Source organism: Heterocephalus glaber, unplaced genomic scaffold (genome assembly GCF_053883595.1).
Source record: "Heterocephalus glaber isolate CG9 unplaced genomic scaffold, H.glaber_assembly_v1.0 deba00000281, whole genome shotgun sequence".
Taxonomy (NCBI): domain Eukaryota; kingdom Metazoa; phylum Chordata; class Mammalia; order Rodentia; family Bathyergidae; genus Heterocephalus; species Heterocephalus glaber.
This window is the reverse complement of record NW_028258139.1, coordinates 22,025,011-22,043,524: the sequence shown is the minus strand read 5'-3', so window position 1 is coordinate 22,043,524 and position 18,514 is coordinate 22,025,011. Positions and strand designations below refer to the sequence as shown.

Genomic DNA, 18,514 nt, shown 5'->3' with positions numbered 1-18,514 from the left:
AATTTGCATCAAGGTGGCTGCATTGCGCCCCCTGCTGGCCATTACCCCTAGATGCTCTGGTTGGCACTCTTGGCTGAGATCCAAACTTGGCAGCTGCAGGCTGAGTTTGCTCCCGGCTGAGTTAGACTCAGGTGTAGGTCTTCGGCTCCCAGGGCCTGGGGGGGCGCCCAGGGTGCAGCTGCACCCCACCCACTTCTGTTGGAGGAAGCAATGTCCCAATTATCCATGAATCCAGACCAACTGTCGCTCCCAGATTGGGACAGAGCTTCAGGAAAGCCAGGCTGTGTCTGATAGCACCAAGGAGGATGTCACGAGGCCTTTGGAGGGCTTGGTTCCCTGAGCCGGGGGACAATGCGGACCCTGCAGCTCTGCCTCCTGCCATTGTCCCAGCCGATGGGCACTAGAGCTCCAGCCTATGTACTGAGAGAGCATGATTCAGTCCTTGGGTTTGGTGTTGAGTGCTTACAAAATACCAGGGGATGTAAGGACCTCGTTCCACCAGCATCCGGCATCTCTGCCAAGCAGTTTACCAGGAATCGGCCGACTCTATGAGGACTCTGAAGTTTCAGCTGGAGATGCCCAGGAGGGCTATGACTTCTCTGGTGGAAGAGGCTTCACCTTGTTCTCTGGGGCTCGGGGCTGACTTGCACAGGCCGGGAGGTGGGCATTGGAGGGCGCAGAGGGATCGGGCAAATGCATATACAGTTATCACCATTCCAGGTGACTGTCACACAGGTGCTGGTGTTTGGACTTGAACCCCAGAGGTGCTTGAGTGAAGGGAAGGGAGTGGAAGCCGAGGCAGCCCTGCCTCAGTGCAGGTGGGACAGGGGCGGGTGGCTGTTCCAGGACTCTGTCCACATTTCCTACCAGGGCCCCTGGAGCGCAGGCGAGCTGGGCCTTCATGACCTCTGCCACTTAGTGAAGGTGAAGGCTTCTGAGTGTACAGCTGGCTTGGGATCGGTGGGGACTGGTCCCAAGACCCTCCCACCCCAGGGTATCAAAATGCTGGGCTATGCAAGGCCCTTATATATTGGTGCACAGCCTACAAACATGTCCTGCATACTTTACATCATCTCTGGAGTCTTATACCAAAGACAATGGAATGGCTGTTAGGGAATAATAACAAGAAAAGAGTGTGCATGTTTTGCAGGCCCAGATTGGTACACATATTTTCAATCTGTAAAACTACTCCTGGATAGGGAAGGCTGATAGGGTATTTATTTCCAGGACAAGAGGGCCACTAGTAGAGTGTGACACGAGTAAGCCAACGGCGAAAGGCATTCTGAGGAGCCCTGAGGAGCCTCACTCCCTGCCGGGCAGCAGAGGACAGACACCTTCACCTGGCCAAGGGACGCTGTGGTCAGGTAGGGTGCCGCGTGCCCGAGCACAGCCCTGGGGGAAATGGCACCCCGCGTGATCCCTATCCCTAGAAGCCGTGGAAGAGCCACCATGAATACAAGGAAAGGAGGAAACTGAGGCTGTGCAGACAACGACAGTGGCTAGGTCAGGGTTTCTGTCCACGTGGACATCTCAACCCTTAAAATGAGGGGAGCAGAAAGCACCCGCCTTACAAGGGAACTTGTCTCAGTCCCTTAGCTCTTTGTCGGGTCATCGAGCACATGTTTGGGACAGCCTGAGGGCTTCCCTGGGACCTCCCCAGGCACCCAGTGCCGAATCACAGCAAGCTGTGTCTGTGGCGGGGGTGGGGGCACTGAACCGGGTGGGCAGGAGGATGGATCCTGGGGCGTCAGTGCTCGCGCTGTTCGGAGGTGGGGTCTGGTGAGTCTGTCTCTGGGGCTCTGACTGGAAGGGTGCATCTCCCTCTCCCCTCCTCTCTCTCTGCTTCCGGCCACCATGGCTTGAGCAGCTTTCCTCCCCCCAGGCCCTTCCACCATGCCCCTCCTGCCTTGGAGCCCGCTGACTATAAACTAAAAAGGTGAGCCAAAGTAAACCTCTCCTCCTAAGATGCGAGTATTGGGCATTTTGCTGCACCGACAGGCAAGTGACTGAGGCAGGTCCTCGGCAACTTCCTTCCTGGCTCTTTCTTTTCCTTCTCAAGGGCCCCCTTCTGAGACCAGTGTGATGTGCAGGGCCAAGGCGGACAGGCAGCCCTTAGTTGTGCCACCTTGTGGCCACCTGTCCACACTGCAGCTGTCAGGTGAGGCAATCAGCACTGAAGCGGGAAACGGGGGGGGGGGGGGGGGGTCTTGTCAACAGTAGATGTGACCAGGGCCTTGGTAGAGGGAGCACAAAGAAGCGAGGGAGGGAGGAGGAGAACTGAGGAAACCACTTGGAGAAGATGCAGAGGCAATGTGAAGGGCCGCAGCATGGGGCCCCCGGGTGGGGGTAGGGATATGCAGAAATGGGGGCAGTCAGGCAGGGTGGAGCCCTGCTGTCCATACTGAAGCTTTGCTGAAGCTCCTGGGTTCACTTGCTCTGAAATCGCAGCTACCTCCACTGGTGGCTCACTGAGCCAGGCCCTCTTCTAATCCCCCCACCCGGCTAACTCATTTTCTCCTCAGTGTGTGTTTGTAGGAAGGCACTGCATCACCCGGGCTTATCCACAGGAGGTTGGGCACAGCAGTGGGGATGAGGGGCTTGCTCAGACTCACACAGCTTTAAGTTGGACCTGGGCCGCCTGGACCTGCATTGTCACACCTCGGCTGCCTTCAGGTCTCCAGAGACAGGCGCCTCCAGTGTGCTCAGCGAATTGCTTTCGGCTGAGTGCAGAGGCGGCAGGAGCAGGAAGCCTGGACCCCGGCACTGCCCTCCACTGCTTGCCAGCCCTGCAGGGCCGTGGGCACAATCAAGATTATGCCAGGAGGTGGTGTGCAAACTGCAGCGTGCCTCACAAACGGGAAGGCACCTTCAACATTTACAGCAATTGTAAATTACAGAGTCCCAGGACTGAGTTTCTAGAGGTCTGTGCGATTTCAAACCAGACTGGTGTCCGTGTGTCATCTCTGCGCATGACACACAGGTGCGACCTGGGCTTATGTTAGGCGCTGGCCGATCAAGTGCTCAGAGCCGCTGGCCTGTGTCTGCCAGGCCTCAGAGACCCTCTGCTTGTGATCCATCTCACACGCGCTGATGGCCATCTCCTCGAAAGTCACACAGCAGGGAATGGCAAAGCTGCGGCGGAGCAGTGCTGACCTACTACTGTCACCCAAGTCCCTTTCTGGGCATTTGTGGGGGGGAACACTAACCTAGGGCCCTGGAGATGAAGCATCTGGCTCCTGGAAGACTGAAAACATCTGCTGAATGGAAATATATACCAGGCAGCACCTCCCAGGGCCTGGTATACAGAAAAAAAACACAACCAAGGGATAAAATAAGTTTCTTTTATTCACTTTGATTTGGATCATTGGAAATACTCAACAATAAATAAAACAAAGCAGGGGCTATAGGAAGTGGATTCGCTAGCATCATTTAAAGCCCATCCAGATCAATCAACGCTCAGCTGCGGAGTGAGGTGCAGGGGAAGAGAAAGCAAACTTCAAATCACCAACAGCCAAGTGAAAGATTGCAGAGAGGAAAAAGTGCTCAAGAAACTTTGGCTTTGAAGGGGATCTGGTGAAGGACTAAAGGGGTTGGGCAGAAGGGAGGGAGGCAGCTCCTGAGCGGGCTGGGGCTAAAGCTGCCACCCGAGCCAGATGCCTGGCAGGCGGGTGAGCCGTGGCAGCCAGACAGGGTCCTGGTGGGGGGCTCACTGCTGCAATTTTCAGTGTCCCTATGGTAAGGAGGAAGGTTTCTAACTCCCCACTGGCCGACCCACACAGCCTGCCTGTCCTGTCCCTGCCGTTCCCTCCCTGAGCCAGCGTGATGCCCTCAGAACCTGCCAGTGGACCACAATGGCGAGGGGTAGCCTGAGCTATGTGGCCACATTTGCTGCAAACCAGGTGTCCACCGTGGACAGAGTAGTGTCCCGAGTTCTCTGGAGCGTGAGGTCAGCTGCTGGCTTCAGGGGGTCACCCAGCTGGCCAGCCTCCTTGCCCGGACATGGCCACTAGGGACTGGGCTTCCCAGGAGAGAGCATTTCTCCTCAGCACCCGGTAGGGGAAGAGCTCTCGTCTCCACTTTTCCAGTTTTCAGAAGCGGCAAGCAATCCTCGCAGTCCTAAATGTTCTCTCCACTTTTGACCTGGAACAGATTCACGGTTTGCGTGGAGGTAGAATTGGCCCTTTGTGTACCCGGGGGCCACCGCAGAGACTGGGGTCCCATCCGGGCTCCTCAGTCTGACCTGTGCCTGTAACGGTCACCAGGTCTCTCTTCTGCTTCACTATTCTGCGTCCTGTTTTCTGGGATCTGACTTCTTTTGCCAAGCTTGGCCCACATGGTTTGTTGGATCCACTTGACAAAGCCAGAGATTCAAAAGGCATCCAGTTGGGAATTTTATCTCCGCCCTGAATTCCTCTGGGAGACAAATGCTAAGAGTCTACCTTCCTTTCTCCCCTAACAGCAGGTGAGGACCAGAGAGGGTGGGGTGTGGGGTGCCGGCTGCAGAAACTCAGGTTCAGTTTTCCGGAAGATTAGGGGCCCCTCCACTCTGCCTGAGCCCAAGGTGGTCTCCCAGCAAGGGCGCTCTCCTGGCTCCAGCACACCCCAATTCTCCGTCATTCTCACCCGGGCTTAAACTGAGCAGCGTACATTTAATTCCAGCTTTCATTTGGTTACGTACACCTCGCCAAGCACATGTCTGCTGGGATACAGGAAGAGAAACATCACCGGCAGTCTCTTACCCTGGGTGTTGCACGGCACTAAGGAGCCTGCTGAGGGCCCTTCCGGAGGCCTAGGACCCAGCAGCCGGGAGACAGAGCCTCGTCAGACACCTACATCTGGTTCTTCCCCAGAGGAGGCTGGGTGGGCTCTTGCCAGGAAAGCCCACAACTCTGCATTTTAAATGCGGAGGCAACAGCATCCCAGGTTTGCTCTCACTGTCTTTGCTGCGTGCTCTCTGTCACAACTGGTCACCTTTGCGAGTCACATCCTTCTTTGGGCCTTGCTTTTCCCATCTGTAAAATGCAGAGCTGTTCGGGACCCTGGCGGCAGGGTCCCCCTATCCCCGGGCAGTGGGGGGCAGATGGAGGCCAGACACGCTGGGCAGGCAGCTTCACTTCGGAGACCTTGGGTCACTCAGCAGACCCAAGCAAGCAGCCGCTCCCTGGAAGCTGTCATCCCAAACAGACTCAGCAGTAGGCGAGGGGGCACTCAAGGTGAGCACGCCTTGCTGTGCCCACGTGCACTCATCTCAAGTTCGACCCCGCGATGGATCAGCATGAGCTGAGCTCTTCTCATGATGCATGACTGTGACTTCTAACTCCAGGCCGCACATTCAGAATGAGGACCTCACGATTTACCAGCCGCTGTCGGGCAAGAGTCCCAAGATTCTTAAAGCTGACATAGGCATTCTAAACAAAAACACAAGAAACAAACAAACAAACAAACAAAAACCCTTCTGGATTCTGAACCTCTGAGAATCTACAGAAAGCTACAGCACAAATGCTCATCCACAGGCTTGAGGCTTGCGCTTCCCAGGGATGTTTGCAGATGGTCTGAGGCCCTGTGTGGTTCTCAGCTGAAGCCACGAGCTCAGCCCCTGTCCGCTGCCTTCCTGGTCTGAATCTGGGGGACCTAACCTACTGTACCCGGAAACTGTCCCACCTCCTCACCGAACATTGGCCTTTGGGAAGTGTTCTCCACAGGAAGTGGCTTTTCTGAGTGACTGTCAGTGAGTCCAGCCAACAGTCACTGTCCCTGTGCGTGTTCCTCTGATTCCCCTGGCCAGGGAGGTGGCGTGAGTGGGAGGCTCCTGGCCTGAGAGGAGAAGGGAGGAAGGCTGGCTGTGCTGGGGGGAGTGGCTGGGACCACCCCACAGCCCCCCAGCGATTGCCCTGGAACCTGCCCCGGCCACAGCCAGCCTTGACGGCTCACACCCCAAGTGCGAGGATTCCTAGAAGCCTGCCTTCAAGCTCCCCGCTCCCAGATGCGGGAGAAGAAACAGAAAATGAAAACACCAGGGGCAGCAGCACAGCCAGAGCACACACACGTCAGTTGAATTTAAAAAATCAATAAATAATTAGGAAGGAGGAGGAGGAGGAGAAAGATTGAGGAGACGAGGTATGTGCTGCTCACTGTTCCTGGGAAGCCTCCCACACTGACCCCCACGAAGGTGGCTGTGGGGCTGGCCCAGAGCTCAGGCACTGGGGGAGATGCAAGCTGGGAGGCTCTATGTGGCCGGGGAAGGTCACTGGCACCGAAGCCAAAAGTCCAGGGAATGCCTGGGTGTTCCCCACCAATGTACCCTTATGCTCCTTCAAGGCACTGGCTCGGGAAATTAACAAGAGGCTTCCAGCTATCCGGCAGGGCACCCCCTGGTGTAGGCCCCTTCCATGACCTGGGGCTTTTGTCCCATTCAGCCAGTGCATGCACTTCTTCCTCAAGCATAAAGGCACATGAAGTAGTCAGAGCTGGTCCTGGCACTAATTGGAACCACGAGACTGATGAGAAAGAACTCGTGTGGGCAGAGGCAGCTGCTCCTGTTGGAAACACGGCCAGGTTCCTATGAAGACCTCTAGGGTCCGTTGGCTCACCCGGTCATCATCAGTGAGCTTCAGGAAGAAAGGGACAGTGGGGTTGTCACACCAAGAGAGCAGCCAGGCTTCATGCAAACAAGGCGGCAGCATCTTCTCCTTGTGCCTCTCGGCCCAGCGTGGCTCCGTCCTGGAGGTTACTGTCACTAACATACACGCCAGTGAGAACAGGAGTTTCAGAGCCAGCGCTGGACCTTGCAGTGGCGACTGGCTCTGCCCATCTTTCCTAGGAGCTTGTCTGTCTTCATAGAATGCAGGAGTTTTTAATATTGCCACCCCCCCCCACCAAAATAATTACCTTTCCCAGCATCGCCCCCTTCCCTCAGCACTGGGACAGCAGACGGGGGAGCTTTTCGAGGTCCTAGGACTTGCTGTGCAGCCCTGGCACAGTGGGGTGACTTTGCTGAGTCAATGCTGCCTAAAGTGGGGGTGCAGGAGGCTACGAACAGCACCTGGGCACACCCCTGGGGGCTGGCTCTGGAAGCTCCCAGAAGGCTCCGGCTGTGGTAAGACTGGGGCTGGAAACCAACAGGCGTGATGTGGTCAGTCCACCCTTGACCCTCTGGAGCATCATCTCCCCTTGAAGATCCGGATTTTGTTGATGGCTGCCAGAGTGGCCGTCACATTGGACTCAAAGTCTGCATCATGCACTCCTGTCTTTCGGAAAGCCCCCGCTGAAGGGTTGTTCTCCCAGTAGTGGTGCCAGTTCCCCTTGCTGTCTGCCCCAAAGCCGTACAAGTCCACCTGCAGGGGCGAAGCAAAGGTGAGCACTAGGTGTAGAGACACAGTGGAGCCCCCAGGACAGGGAGCCTGTGGGCACCCCAAAAATCTACATGAGGGTCTACACCCAGCTTTCAGACAAGCCCCTCTCCAGCTTCCTAGAATTCCCAGGGCTCAGGGAAGCCATAGAAAGTCAAGAAAAACTGAAGTTCAATGGCAGCCCGCAGGCACTTGGGAGCTGACTGCAGGTGTCTGGGCCTGAGGCGGGGTGGCCTGTCCTGGGGCAACAGCAAGGTCTGCTCCAAGGCTGGAGTCCCGAGGCAGGGAGGGCATCGGGGAGGAGGGTGGGCTTTGGAGCCAGGCACATGGCCCCTTATGCGGCTGGCCCTGGTTGTGTCAAACCGCTTCTCTGAGCCTCACTGCCCTTGTCTCAACAAGAATGACATTCACAAGACGCAGGTGACAGGGACCGATTCTTTTCTTCCTCAAGGGAAACATCCATCTGGCTCAGTGGCCTTCAGTGAAGGGAGCTGGACCTTAACATGTCTGAAAAATGTGACTAAGCGCTGACCGTGTGCCTGGCACTGTGCAGACATCAGACACCACTGAGGCAGTGCTGGGGAATCAGAAACACACATGGCAGGCCTCAGCCTTGTGGCATATTATAACAAACGGAAGTTACTGCTAAGATTAAGCCATTCTTGGTGGAACGGGCTGAATTGAGGGTTCCATTCAACGCTGAGGAGCTGAGGGCTAGAGGAGGCTCTTCCACCAGGGTCATCAGAGTTGCGTCTTCAAGTGAGTAGATGATGACCAGGAAGCAGCCATGTGGAGGGGGCTCTAAGGAGAGCGCATGCCATGGTTGAAGCCTGGAGGACATATTTGAGGGCCAGGGACAAAGCAGGGCCAGGGGACAGCTCCATGGAAAATGCAGCTTTTTATTAAATGCCTGCACAGACATCAGGCTGGACGGGATGAAAGGACTGGACCTCCTCTTCTGTGACAGAGCCCCAAGGGCTCAGTGACCAGAGGGCTGGAGAGGTTGGGTGGGAGGCTGCGGTCTGCCCTGCAGTCCCCTTGGCATATTCTCCTAGGTTCTGTCCAGGAGCCAGGTGGGGTGCGGGCAGGGACTGAGTGTCCACCTGAACTCAGGCCCAAGGAGAAGAATCGGAGCAGGGCCCACGTCCCTGCACCTCTGCTCAGGCACCCAGCCTGGGGGCCACTTGCCAAGATCACTAAGAAGTAGCAGGATCCCCACCTTCCGGCTCCCACCTCCAGAAGCTCTGCTGGGACTGGGCCATGCTGCGGCCTGAGTGCCGAACATAAGCCCGCAAGTGATTCGAACATCAGGGTCAGAATCCAGCCATTTAGACGGCAAAGCATGGCCCCGAAAGGCTCTCCCTGCTAAAGCCCGTCCTTCAGCTGCTGCTGACTCTGAGCTGCCCCAGCCCTCGCCCTGGATGGCCTTGGGCAGTGACCAGAGCGTGCCAGACTCTTGCACCTGAGAACTTTCTCAGAGAACACTGTGACTCCTGAAAGGTCCCATGAGATGGGCATGAGGAGGCCGGGGCAGAGACGGCAGCCGAGCTTCTGCAGAGCGGCGAGCCAGGGTCCCTAACAGCGCCGTGCGGAGGGTACATACCTCATCACAGACGTGCATGGAGAAGATGACCGAGAGGATGCCGGTGGATGGATACCGCCCATGGCCCTGCAGCCAGTTGTCGAAGACATACTTGATGAAGGCAGGGTGGTAGATCAGGATCTGTGGGGAGAGGGTGCGCCCTGGCTGAGCCCAGCTGGCCAAGGACATGGCCACAGGGACACAGCCAGAGGGGCCCTGAAAACCACCCCGGAACTGGAGGCTTCTGTGCTGGAGGAGGGTGGACCACAGCCTGCAATCCCAAGAGACTGCGGGAAGGGTGACAGAGAGGTCTGACAGGGGCAGCAGCCATGGAGCACGGGCAGGAAGGCTCAGGGAAGGCGGCACCTAAATGGAAGTCCAAGGAGGCCAGGGAGTGAGACCTGGCTCACTAGGAGTCGGGGAACCGTTCGAGGTGGCAGTGGGATCCTGCCTCACACTTGCACACATGAGCAGCCGCTTGCTCTGCCGGACACTGGCCACTGGTGGGAATCGTTTCCATTCCCCAGATGCCTGGACACTTGTGGCTTCCCTCCCGTCATGTCACACAGCAGGAGCTGAGCCCCCACCAGCCTCCTCAGGGCTCAGGCTGCTGGGCAGCACCACAGGGGCGGGTGCCTCAGGACTGGGATGGCCTGGGGATTCCCACCCATGACAAGTGCGCACCCTATTGGGAAGGCCTCTCCCACTGCTGAGCTCTTTTCAGGGGAGAAGCCAGATGGGGGCCACACCCTGCCTGCGGAGCCCCACTCACCTTATGCTGTTTCACTCTGATCTTCGTGGGGACCGGGATGTAGGTGCTGCAGTCAAGGGAAGAGGAGGTGCTCAGCGGGGCAGTGTAGGGAGGGGTCCCCGGGGGCGAGGCGGGTGAGAGGGCCGGGCAGCAGGGCCTCTCCAGCCTGTCCCCCACCCTTTCTCTTAGGACCACCCCGCTTCCAGCCAGGCCCCTTCTGCACTGCCCTGCTACAGACACCAGAGGGCAGCGCTGACTCACTCTACAACGCTCCATGGTTTGAGCCCATTTCGCCAGAGGTGCAGGGAGCCTGGCCCAGGTCCTTTCCACCTGGGCTGCTCCGTCACTACCTCCCCAAAGGCCTAACCCGATGCAGTCCCAGGCCCCAGCTCATGGGAGAGCTGGCCTGACACCAGCGCCCCGTGAAATGCTGGCCATGGCAGCCACTCCTCCCTGGGATAGTCGGGACACAGGGATCGGACCCAGATGTTACACAAGCTCTGGCTCAAGCTCAACGTTAGGCAAGTTCTTTGGCTGGGCCTGGGGCTCCCAGGAAGCTACTGCACCGCTGGCCTCTCACCCCAGCCGAAGCCCCTTTATGGTTTGAAGAGCAAAGTTATTTCAGAGTCACGTGAGAATGAGGGGGTATTTGGAGTCCTTAGCAGAGGGTGGTAAAGCCCGCAGCTTCACAGATGTGGTGGGAGGAGATGGGTACAGGTGTCCAGCTGGGGGCCGGGGCCCAGGACAGCAAAGCCTGTGGGGCACCGGAGGGCAGAGGCAGCCAGAGGAGGGGACTCACTGGGAGATGGTACCAGTGGTGGTGGCACTGACTACCCACTGCAGGTCGATGGTCTTGAAGGGGACCAGGACCATGCTGACGTTCTCCCCCAGCTCCCGGAAGCTCTCGGGATACACCAGGTGGTGCGTGGTCTTGCTCCCCACGTCGGCTTCAAACCCCACTGTGGGTGCCTTGTTCATCCTGGGAAAAGAAGGCGGTGAGGTACACCCCGTGGCTTGGGTGTCCCAGGGTATGGGCTTGGTGCTTGAGAGCTGCAGTGGGGCTGTGACCTCAGGAGTGTCCCCTGTCTCCAGCCCTCGATGCCCCATAGTGGGGACAGTTAAGGTACAGGCCAGAGGCTCTGGGTTCTCTTTCCTTCATGATCTCAAGGGAGAGTAACGCTCCTCATGAGTGTTACTTCCTTACCTCCCTTATGGGACCACACCGTTAGGTATTTTAGGGTCTTTTTTAATGGTTGGGGAAGCCTCAGTTCAGACAGGTTGTTGTAGGCCATGGTGCTACCAAGTGCCAGCCTTGAACTTGAGTCTGTCTGAGCCAAACCTGACTCTGCCCCTGACCGTGGACAGGCACACTGAGAAGCCAGGTGCGGCGTCTAGGACGTAATGTCAGAGAAACAAGGAATGATTGAGTGATACAAGGAGTGATGCAGAGACAAGGTGGATGTCTACAGATAAAGCAACTTATTATAGTAAAGTCACATTACCCAGAAAGACGCGATTAGTGTGTTTAAAGCGAGGGGGAGTATTCTGACAGGGATTAATGGCAAGGTGTCTTTTACTATAAGTAGTTTTTAAATTTCAACAGTCATCGTGTTTCTGATCACATCTTGCTAATCATACATTCATGGCAATTTCTGTCAAACGAAACCCATTACAGTGTGTCCTCGTCTACCTTATTCGCCAGATCTGGAACTGTGAAACTTCTGGCTCCTCCTCAAAGTTAAAATGACCACGAAAGGTCAAAACATTTTGAATCGATTCAGAATACTGCGACAGCCACAACAGTGCACCTAGACTCTCATGAGAGAAGACCTCCAGAACTGCTTCCGAAAGAGGCAAGAATGATAAGTTAAGTGCCTTGGAAGTGAGAGGAAGTATGTTGAAGGGGTACTGATGGCAATGTGTCATTTACTGTAATACATTCCACCGTATTTTTCTGTCACATTAAGCAAAGTCACAGAGGTAGAGAAATGAAAGTCTGTTCTCAAAGACAGCCAGGGACATCCTGTCTGCATCCTGGTTCCGTGTCTCTCTCTGGGGCACTTGTGAGTAAGATGGCAGGGATGGCCCGAAACGCAGGGTAGATTGGGCTTCTTCCTACCATGTCTGTGTTACTTGGAGACAGAGTGATACACCTCGCAATAAAAGCTCACGGCTCTGTTGCGGCCTCGACTGCATGCAGACTGGGGCAGGGGATATGCAAAAGGTAGAATCAGAGTCTTCCACCGACCTTGCCCACGCCAGGCTGCCCATGCCAAGCTCCCAGCCTGGGGACCTCCCAGGTATGGCTTCCTCTGGCATCCATAGAGGCCTTGCTAGTCCATCCCACCCAGTGATGGAAAGATGGGGAAACTGAGCCCAAGAGGGCACAGTGAGAAGCCCAGGTCCCTGTGAAAGTCCAAGGCCCCACATCTGGTCCCTGGGCCTTCTGACCTGAGCCGGATGCTCCCCCCAGCTCCAAGGGGCCCCTGGGTGCAGCCAGGTGGGCTTGGGCTGAGGGCCACGGACTCACCTGAGCACAAAGTCATGGCTGTCTATATCGGCCCCGTACAGGGACTCCCGCAGGTTGCCCGAGTTGCCCACAACAGCACAGCGCCGGCAGCCCACCGAACTCTTCTGCAGCATGGGGTCCACGTTCCCCGGCACCACGCTGAACAGCTCCCTGACAGTGTCGCTCAGGTTGCTGGGCTTCTTCTCCCGCTGCAGCCTCTAGCACAGGGCAGAGGAAGAGGGGTCGGCCTGGAGTGGCCACCAGCAGCCGACACGCCCCACTGTGGTTACTGTGGCCTAGCAGGAGCCCAGCTCTGTAGGACCCCGGTACAGAGGCCCTGACACAGCTGCCCCACCTGCCCAGCAAGGAGCCCAAGGGCTGCTCAGGAAACAGAAAGGACGGAAAGGAACGGCTCACTTGTTCGCTCTGCAAAGTCCACTGGGCACCTGCGATGTGTAGGAGGCTGCACAAGCCCTTGAGAGAAGGACGTGGGCTCACAAGTTGGACAGGGGTGGGGGGCCCAGCTGGGACCTTCGCTCCACCTGTGGCTTCACAGGCCCCTCACACCTGGCCTGCTCCAGCCTGCTCCTCCCCAGGGTTCTCTCTGAAAGATCCTTCGACCCTGAGGATCACAGCCATAACCTCGGGGTGCCATCGCACTCCCACCACACTCCCTGGGCCCTGCAAACCCAGACACAGTAGGGCTGCTCGCCTCTGCTCCTATCTGGACCAGAACACCAGGGGTAGGTGCAGCATTCGTCTCCAGCTGGACCCTGCCTCGCACTGACAGCGGCAGGACTCCTGTCTCTACCTCCATCTCCAGTGCTCTCACCTTCTGCTTCTCAGCACCCCAGGATCTGCAAGCTCCAGCCAAAGAATCAGATGTTCTTGGGATGCACTCAGACCTCTGACTCTGATATCTGCCTGGCAGATGCTTTGCATCTTCTAAGATGCAGCCCAAAGTCAGTGACCCCAGAACTCCCTGCCTGGCCCCCAGCTGTCCTGCTTGCCTGAGACCGAGGGGTTCCCTGGACGCAGGAGTGTCAGGGCTAACACTGGGTCACCCTGTTGGCTGCTGCCCTGCAATACCAGTCTGTCCAGTGTCCCCGGGAGAGCTCTGGCCCGGACTGCGTAGTGGCTCTGTGGGTGCGTATCCTTCCTCGCCCACAGCGAGCTCTGGCAGACTCTGAAAGAGTCTGTCAATGAGCCTGGTGTTGTATCGTTTCAGTGGAGCAGCTAGGTTCAGTGACTTGTCCCAGCTGCCGACCAGGATCTGAACCCAGACTTTCGGGAACCCACCTTAAGGTTCTCCCAGAACACAGCCACTGCCCCAGCTCTTGGGCTTCTGAGGGTTGGAAATAATGGGAGGTGGGCTGTGGGGTGATTCCCATCAGCTCCCCCCACCCCAGGGATGGGGTGGCTGCCAGAGGATGAAGGCTACAGGTGCTTTTGGCCGCTGTTCACAAGGACCAGTGACCAGGTGGGTGTGGGGGGAGATCTTCACCTTGGACAGAAGGAATCTGAATTCCCCTGAAGGAGGCTCCCCAGGAGAGCCCTCTGGTCTCTAGTTAGAACCTTCTGGCATCTCCTCCAGTGCAAGGCCATCAGACTCGAGCTATGGTTCAGACGTGGTCTGAGGGACCCTAAGGCCTCGTATGTTCAAATTTGATCCCTACTGTGAGTATTAAGCAGATGGTGACTTAATTTGATTATGGCGTTTACAGCAGGCTCCCTGATTAGGATTAGAAAAGGTCACTGGGATGGAGCACCCTCTCCTCCATTGAACAGTGGTAGGTTTATAAGGAGAGAGAGAGAGAGAGAGAGCAGAACACACACACAAAACACACACACACACACACACACGCACACACACGCTCCTGTGTCGTGCCTCAGAAGTCCCCATATCTGGGGACTCTACCAGCCAGAAGGCCATCACCACACACAGTCCCTTGTGCATACACCTTCAGAACTAGGAGATAAACCTCGTTATGAAGTAGTCACCTCAGGTATTTCATTATGACAGAGGAAAATGGACTGAGAACATGGCACAGGGAAGCACAAGGCACATTCTCCAGACCACACTTCCCACCCACCAGTAGGGTTTGCACAGTGTTGGTGAGGATATGCAGAAAACGGAAGCCTTGGGCATCACTGGTGGGAGTGTACAATGGGGGAAAACAGTTTGGTGACTTCTCACAAGATTAACCCCAGAACTACCCTATAACTCAGCAAGCCCACTCCCGGGAATATCCCTGGAAGGGGAGAAGTACTGCACGGTGCAGGACAGTGCAAACAGAATATTCGGTGCCGGCCTGCAGCAGCCACTTGTCCACAAGCTGCCCTTTCTGTTAGATCCAATGAAGCCTGGCAAGGGCTAGAGGGGGGCACAGTGCGACATCGGGCCAGAGTAAGGTTTCTGTGCTGAAAAGATAAGAGAATTACCAGAGGAATCGGTGCCTTGCTCTGCTGCACAACATTCTTTGGCGCCTCGAGCTTGCCTGCCTCAAGGACACAGCTCACACTGGGATCTCAGATCTGCTCCTGGATCTGAGGCCTAGACCTGGGAAAGGACTCGCCCAGGTTCTCTCATGACAGCATCGTGGCACAGCCAGGGAGAAGTTGGTGGCAAGCCTGAGCTGTCTTTCTGTGGCTTAGCATCCTGATCTGTCCGTACTGCTGCCTTCTCTGCATCTGGGTCTTGGCTGGGATTCTGCCTGCTCAACGGCCTCCGAATGACTCCCTTCATAGACAGCAGCCTGGCATCTTCCTGAGACCACTGCCAACTGTGCCAACCTTGTATACCCCTAGCCTTGTGTTTCATGGGCTTTGCTCCCACGGACACGGAACATGTACCAAACATGCACAGGCTTTCTTGCCATGCTCACCTAAACAACACAGGATAGCAACATTCGCACGGCACTGGCAATGCATTAGGTACTCTAGGTTATCTGGAAGTGATCTCATGTGTATGGCAGGATGTGTGCAGGCTCTGCACAAATACTCTACTATTTTATACCAGGGACCTGAGCACTCATGGGTTTTGCTATCCAAAGGGACCAGGAACCCAATGCTGAGGGTCATTTACATTTCATTTGTTTCTTGTCTATATCACTTGGCCAGACAACGATTCCACAAGAATAATCTTTCTTGCATTTTGACGCCTGGACTAGGTGTCTAGGAGCCATTGCCAAAAGCCGAGAACGTGGCCTTCCTTGGAGAAAGGGCCCCGGCAGAGGAGGCTGCTAAGGGTGTCCAGGTGACAATTCAGGGTGGGCCCTAGTCCCATGACAGGTGTCCTCATAGGGGGAGGGAGCGATCAGAGACATGAGGACCCAGGGGAGAAGGCATGTGGAGGAGGAGACAGCCACGAGGAACCAACCTTGTCCTCACCTTCATTCTGAATTTCTAGTCTGTAGAGGCGTGAGGGATACACTTGTGTTGTTTTAACCCACCCAGTTCCCGGCCATTGATTATGGTACAACTTTAACTTATAGAAAATAGATGCTCAATACACAGTTGTTGAGTGAAAGGACTCACAATAGTCTGAGAGCTGCCAAATGCCTGGCATTCGGCTCTGGCTCCCCCACCCCACTAAGCCCCACCCAGGCTGCGAGCCTCACCAGCCACCACTGGTAGGTGTCCTCCTCCAGGACTGCGTTGTGGGCCGTCAGCAGCGGCTGCAAGGTCTGGTTGAAACGCTTGTCGAACCAAGTGGAGACCTTGCGCTGGCTGATGCAGTGTGCGCAGGTGCAGGGCTGGTTCTTGATCAGCTTCCGCAGGTTCTGCGACAGCTCGAGGACCATCTGCTTGGGGAACCAGGCTGCGGGCACTGTGGTGTGCGAGTAGTTCAGGACAAAAGAGGTGAGGAAGATGAAGAGCACCAGGAAGGTGAGCACTTTGAGGGTCTTCTTCTGCATGGTCATCATCTTTGCTTCCAGCCGGGGGGTGGCAGGGGGACCCCACCTCGCCGATCAGAGACACAAAAAAGTTCCAGAGGTGCAGGCTCAGCTGGAGGGGCCGTTGGATCCCCAGGAAGGTTTCTTGGGCAGCTTGGGCAGACCTCCTTCCCATGGAGAAGCGGCCAGCCCTGGGTTCTGGATGTCCCCGTGTGGCACACGAAGGCCACCTGAGTGTGCTCGGTTTGTCTTTTAGGATATAAGGTTGCCTGTTCTGCAGTCCTGAGAGGGCTGATGGTGATGTCTCTAGCTGAAGTTCTAATTAAATATAATAACAGTGATTTCCTGTCCCATCCAGTCTGGGGACCCTCAGGGGTGAGGACTGGGAAGCTAGGCCTTGGTGACGCCCTCCTCCGGAAAGTGTGGTACACAGATCCTTAATTAGATGCTTGGCTCTTCCGTGCTGTCACCAGGGAGGTGGCAGTTAAGTGGCAGTCTTGATGAGGGCACACAGGCTGTCTGTCATCCGCATAGAGAAGGAAGAAGAAGGAAAGATAACAAGGGTTATAAAAATGTTTCTCTCTCCACACCTCCACCCACACTCCCTCCCTCAGTGTGGCACTGCAGCGGACCCAGAGAGCTCGGTGTGCGGGTGTACACAGTGGGGAGCTTGCATCTGTTGGCGAGGTTGCTCAGCACACACCCCATCCGGGCCTCCACAGCCAGAATCCGGCACAGTTCGCATCCCACGCGAGCATGTGACCGCTCAGCCCCTCTGAGTCCAGCGTGGCGGGGACTGGGAGCCAGGGGTCATCTGCCCCTCTGGCTCCTTCAGTCCCTTCTGGATTCTCAATTTCACCAATGGCAAGAGTAAGAACAAGTCAGAACCCTCCACTTCTGAGGAGACTGAGGGACCTGTGTCTCAAATCACCACCGCCCTGTGTACAGGTGGGCAAGGGTCTTTTTTAGTAAGGAACAGAGGGGAGGAGAGGGCAGCGCCAACGCAGATCTCCACACTGGCCTTACTGCTTCCAGCTTCCAGCCACCTTTAGCCTGTTTTCCTCTGTGGAAAGGACCCCGGGCTCCAGCCTTCTGGAGCCAGCATCTGCACATTCTGTCTCGGCTCTGGGCTGAGGACAGGAGCGGGGCTTGGCCCTTGCGTGGAGCAGGAGAAGTCTGGAGAAGTTAGTTATATCTAGAAGAAGAGTAGCTAAACGTTTAAAGACTTGAAGAGCCAGCCGCTGCAGTGCGAGCCCACAGGGAGATGGCGCTGTGGAGCCCCAGGTAAGTGGGAGGCCCGATCCCGCCAGCCCTGCACCTCCACTCCTCTGCTACGTAAGTCCAACTCCTTTACTGTGCACTGCACACAGTTTGTAAGTTGAGGCAACAGGACTGACCCCAGGTGGCAGCTGCTCCTGCCTCTGGGCCCCATCCAGAAAAACCATGCCGCCTGGTGCAGGTCTTACTCATTCTGCAGGGCTCAGCTGGCACCACTCCTGGGCCCTCCCTGGCCCCCCAGGACCTGACCCTGGCTCTTCTGCCTGCACTGCTGACTCACCTCCCCTCTCCAGTCTGGAGCTCCCTGAGGACAGAAGCTGTCTCACCATGCTATGAGCCTGTCCCCTGGCACGGGGCTAGTGAAGTTCCTGGTGGACAGCAGGAATGCAGAAAGGAAGGGAAAGACATACCAGTCCTGCATTCAGAGGCAAATCTGAGCAAGAAAGTAAGGACCAAGGGCCCAAAGATTGTCATCCTCACCAGGCTGTCCCTCCCCTCACTGTGTGACTATGAACAAGTGACCTGGCCTCTCTGAACCATTCCTTCAAATGGAGCTAACAGATTCTGGTCATAGTTCGGGATATCAGCCCACCAAGGTCACCTACTCATCCCATCTGTTCACTACAGATTTGCTGGTGCCCCTGCTGCTCCAGGCACTTGATGGGCGGTGTCTGGGATCAGGAGAAGGTCGAGGTGAGAACTTCCGGAGCATCAACAGGCCCCAGGGCTTTGGGGGCAGGCAGGCTGTAGTGGCAGCAGGGACATTATTGGGGAATGGAGGAGAGCAGAGCCGGACCTGAGGGTGGGGAGAGTGTGTCAGGCTGTGGAAGCCACAGTCGAGGCTGAGATTTCTCTTAAAATGAATCAGACCCAGAAGGTTAAATATCACAGGGCTTCTCTGATCTGAGAAGCCAAAGTACAAATAAGTGAGGAGCAAAATAAAAAACAGATGATGGGAAACAGGGAGACAGACCACATGAAGATGGGAAGGGAAAGGGGAAGACGGAGACAGGAGGCTCTGGAGGGGAAGAGGACATGAAAAGGATTGCAATATTCACGAGAGTGCTTATCACGGTTCCCAAACATATACTAAGAAAAAAGAGCAGAAAAAAATAAAAAGGGGGGAAATTCCAATGGTGCTAAAACTCA

General features: G+C 56.1%; 1 protein-coding gene across 16 annotated transcripts in view; it reads right to left on the bottom strand.

Annotated features, from left to right (window-relative positions):
- Positions 1-3,327: 3,327 nt before the first annotated feature.
- St3gal1 (ST3 beta-galactoside alpha-2,3-sialyltransferase 1) overlaps positions 3,328-18,514 on the bottom strand; it is a 79,124-nt gene continuing 63,937 nt past the window's right edge. For 12 of the 16 annotated variants that reach the window (XM_013069595.3, XM_004837913.4, XM_013069597.3 and 9 more), the window contains 6 exons: positions 15,812-16,606; positions 12,213-12,409; positions 10,482-10,661; positions 9,704-9,749; positions 8,953-9,072; positions 3,328-7,334 (listed from right to left, as the gene is read on the bottom strand). In XM_013069595.3, the coding sequence (XP_012925049.1) occupies positions 7,161-7,334; positions 8,953-9,072; positions 9,704-9,749; positions 10,482-10,661; positions 12,213-12,409; positions 15,812-16,117 (1,023 nt within the window). In that variant the 5' untranslated portion in view covers positions 16,118-16,606 and the 3' untranslated portion in view covers positions 3,328-7,160. Of the gene's footprint in view, positions 7,335-8,952; positions 9,073-9,703; positions 9,750-10,481; positions 10,662-12,212; positions 12,410-15,811; positions 16,607-17,970; positions 18,162-18,514 lie in introns of all 16 variants that reach the window. The other 4 variants (XM_004837914.4, XM_004837916.4, XM_087187422.1 and 1 more) reach the window with 2 other exon arrangements.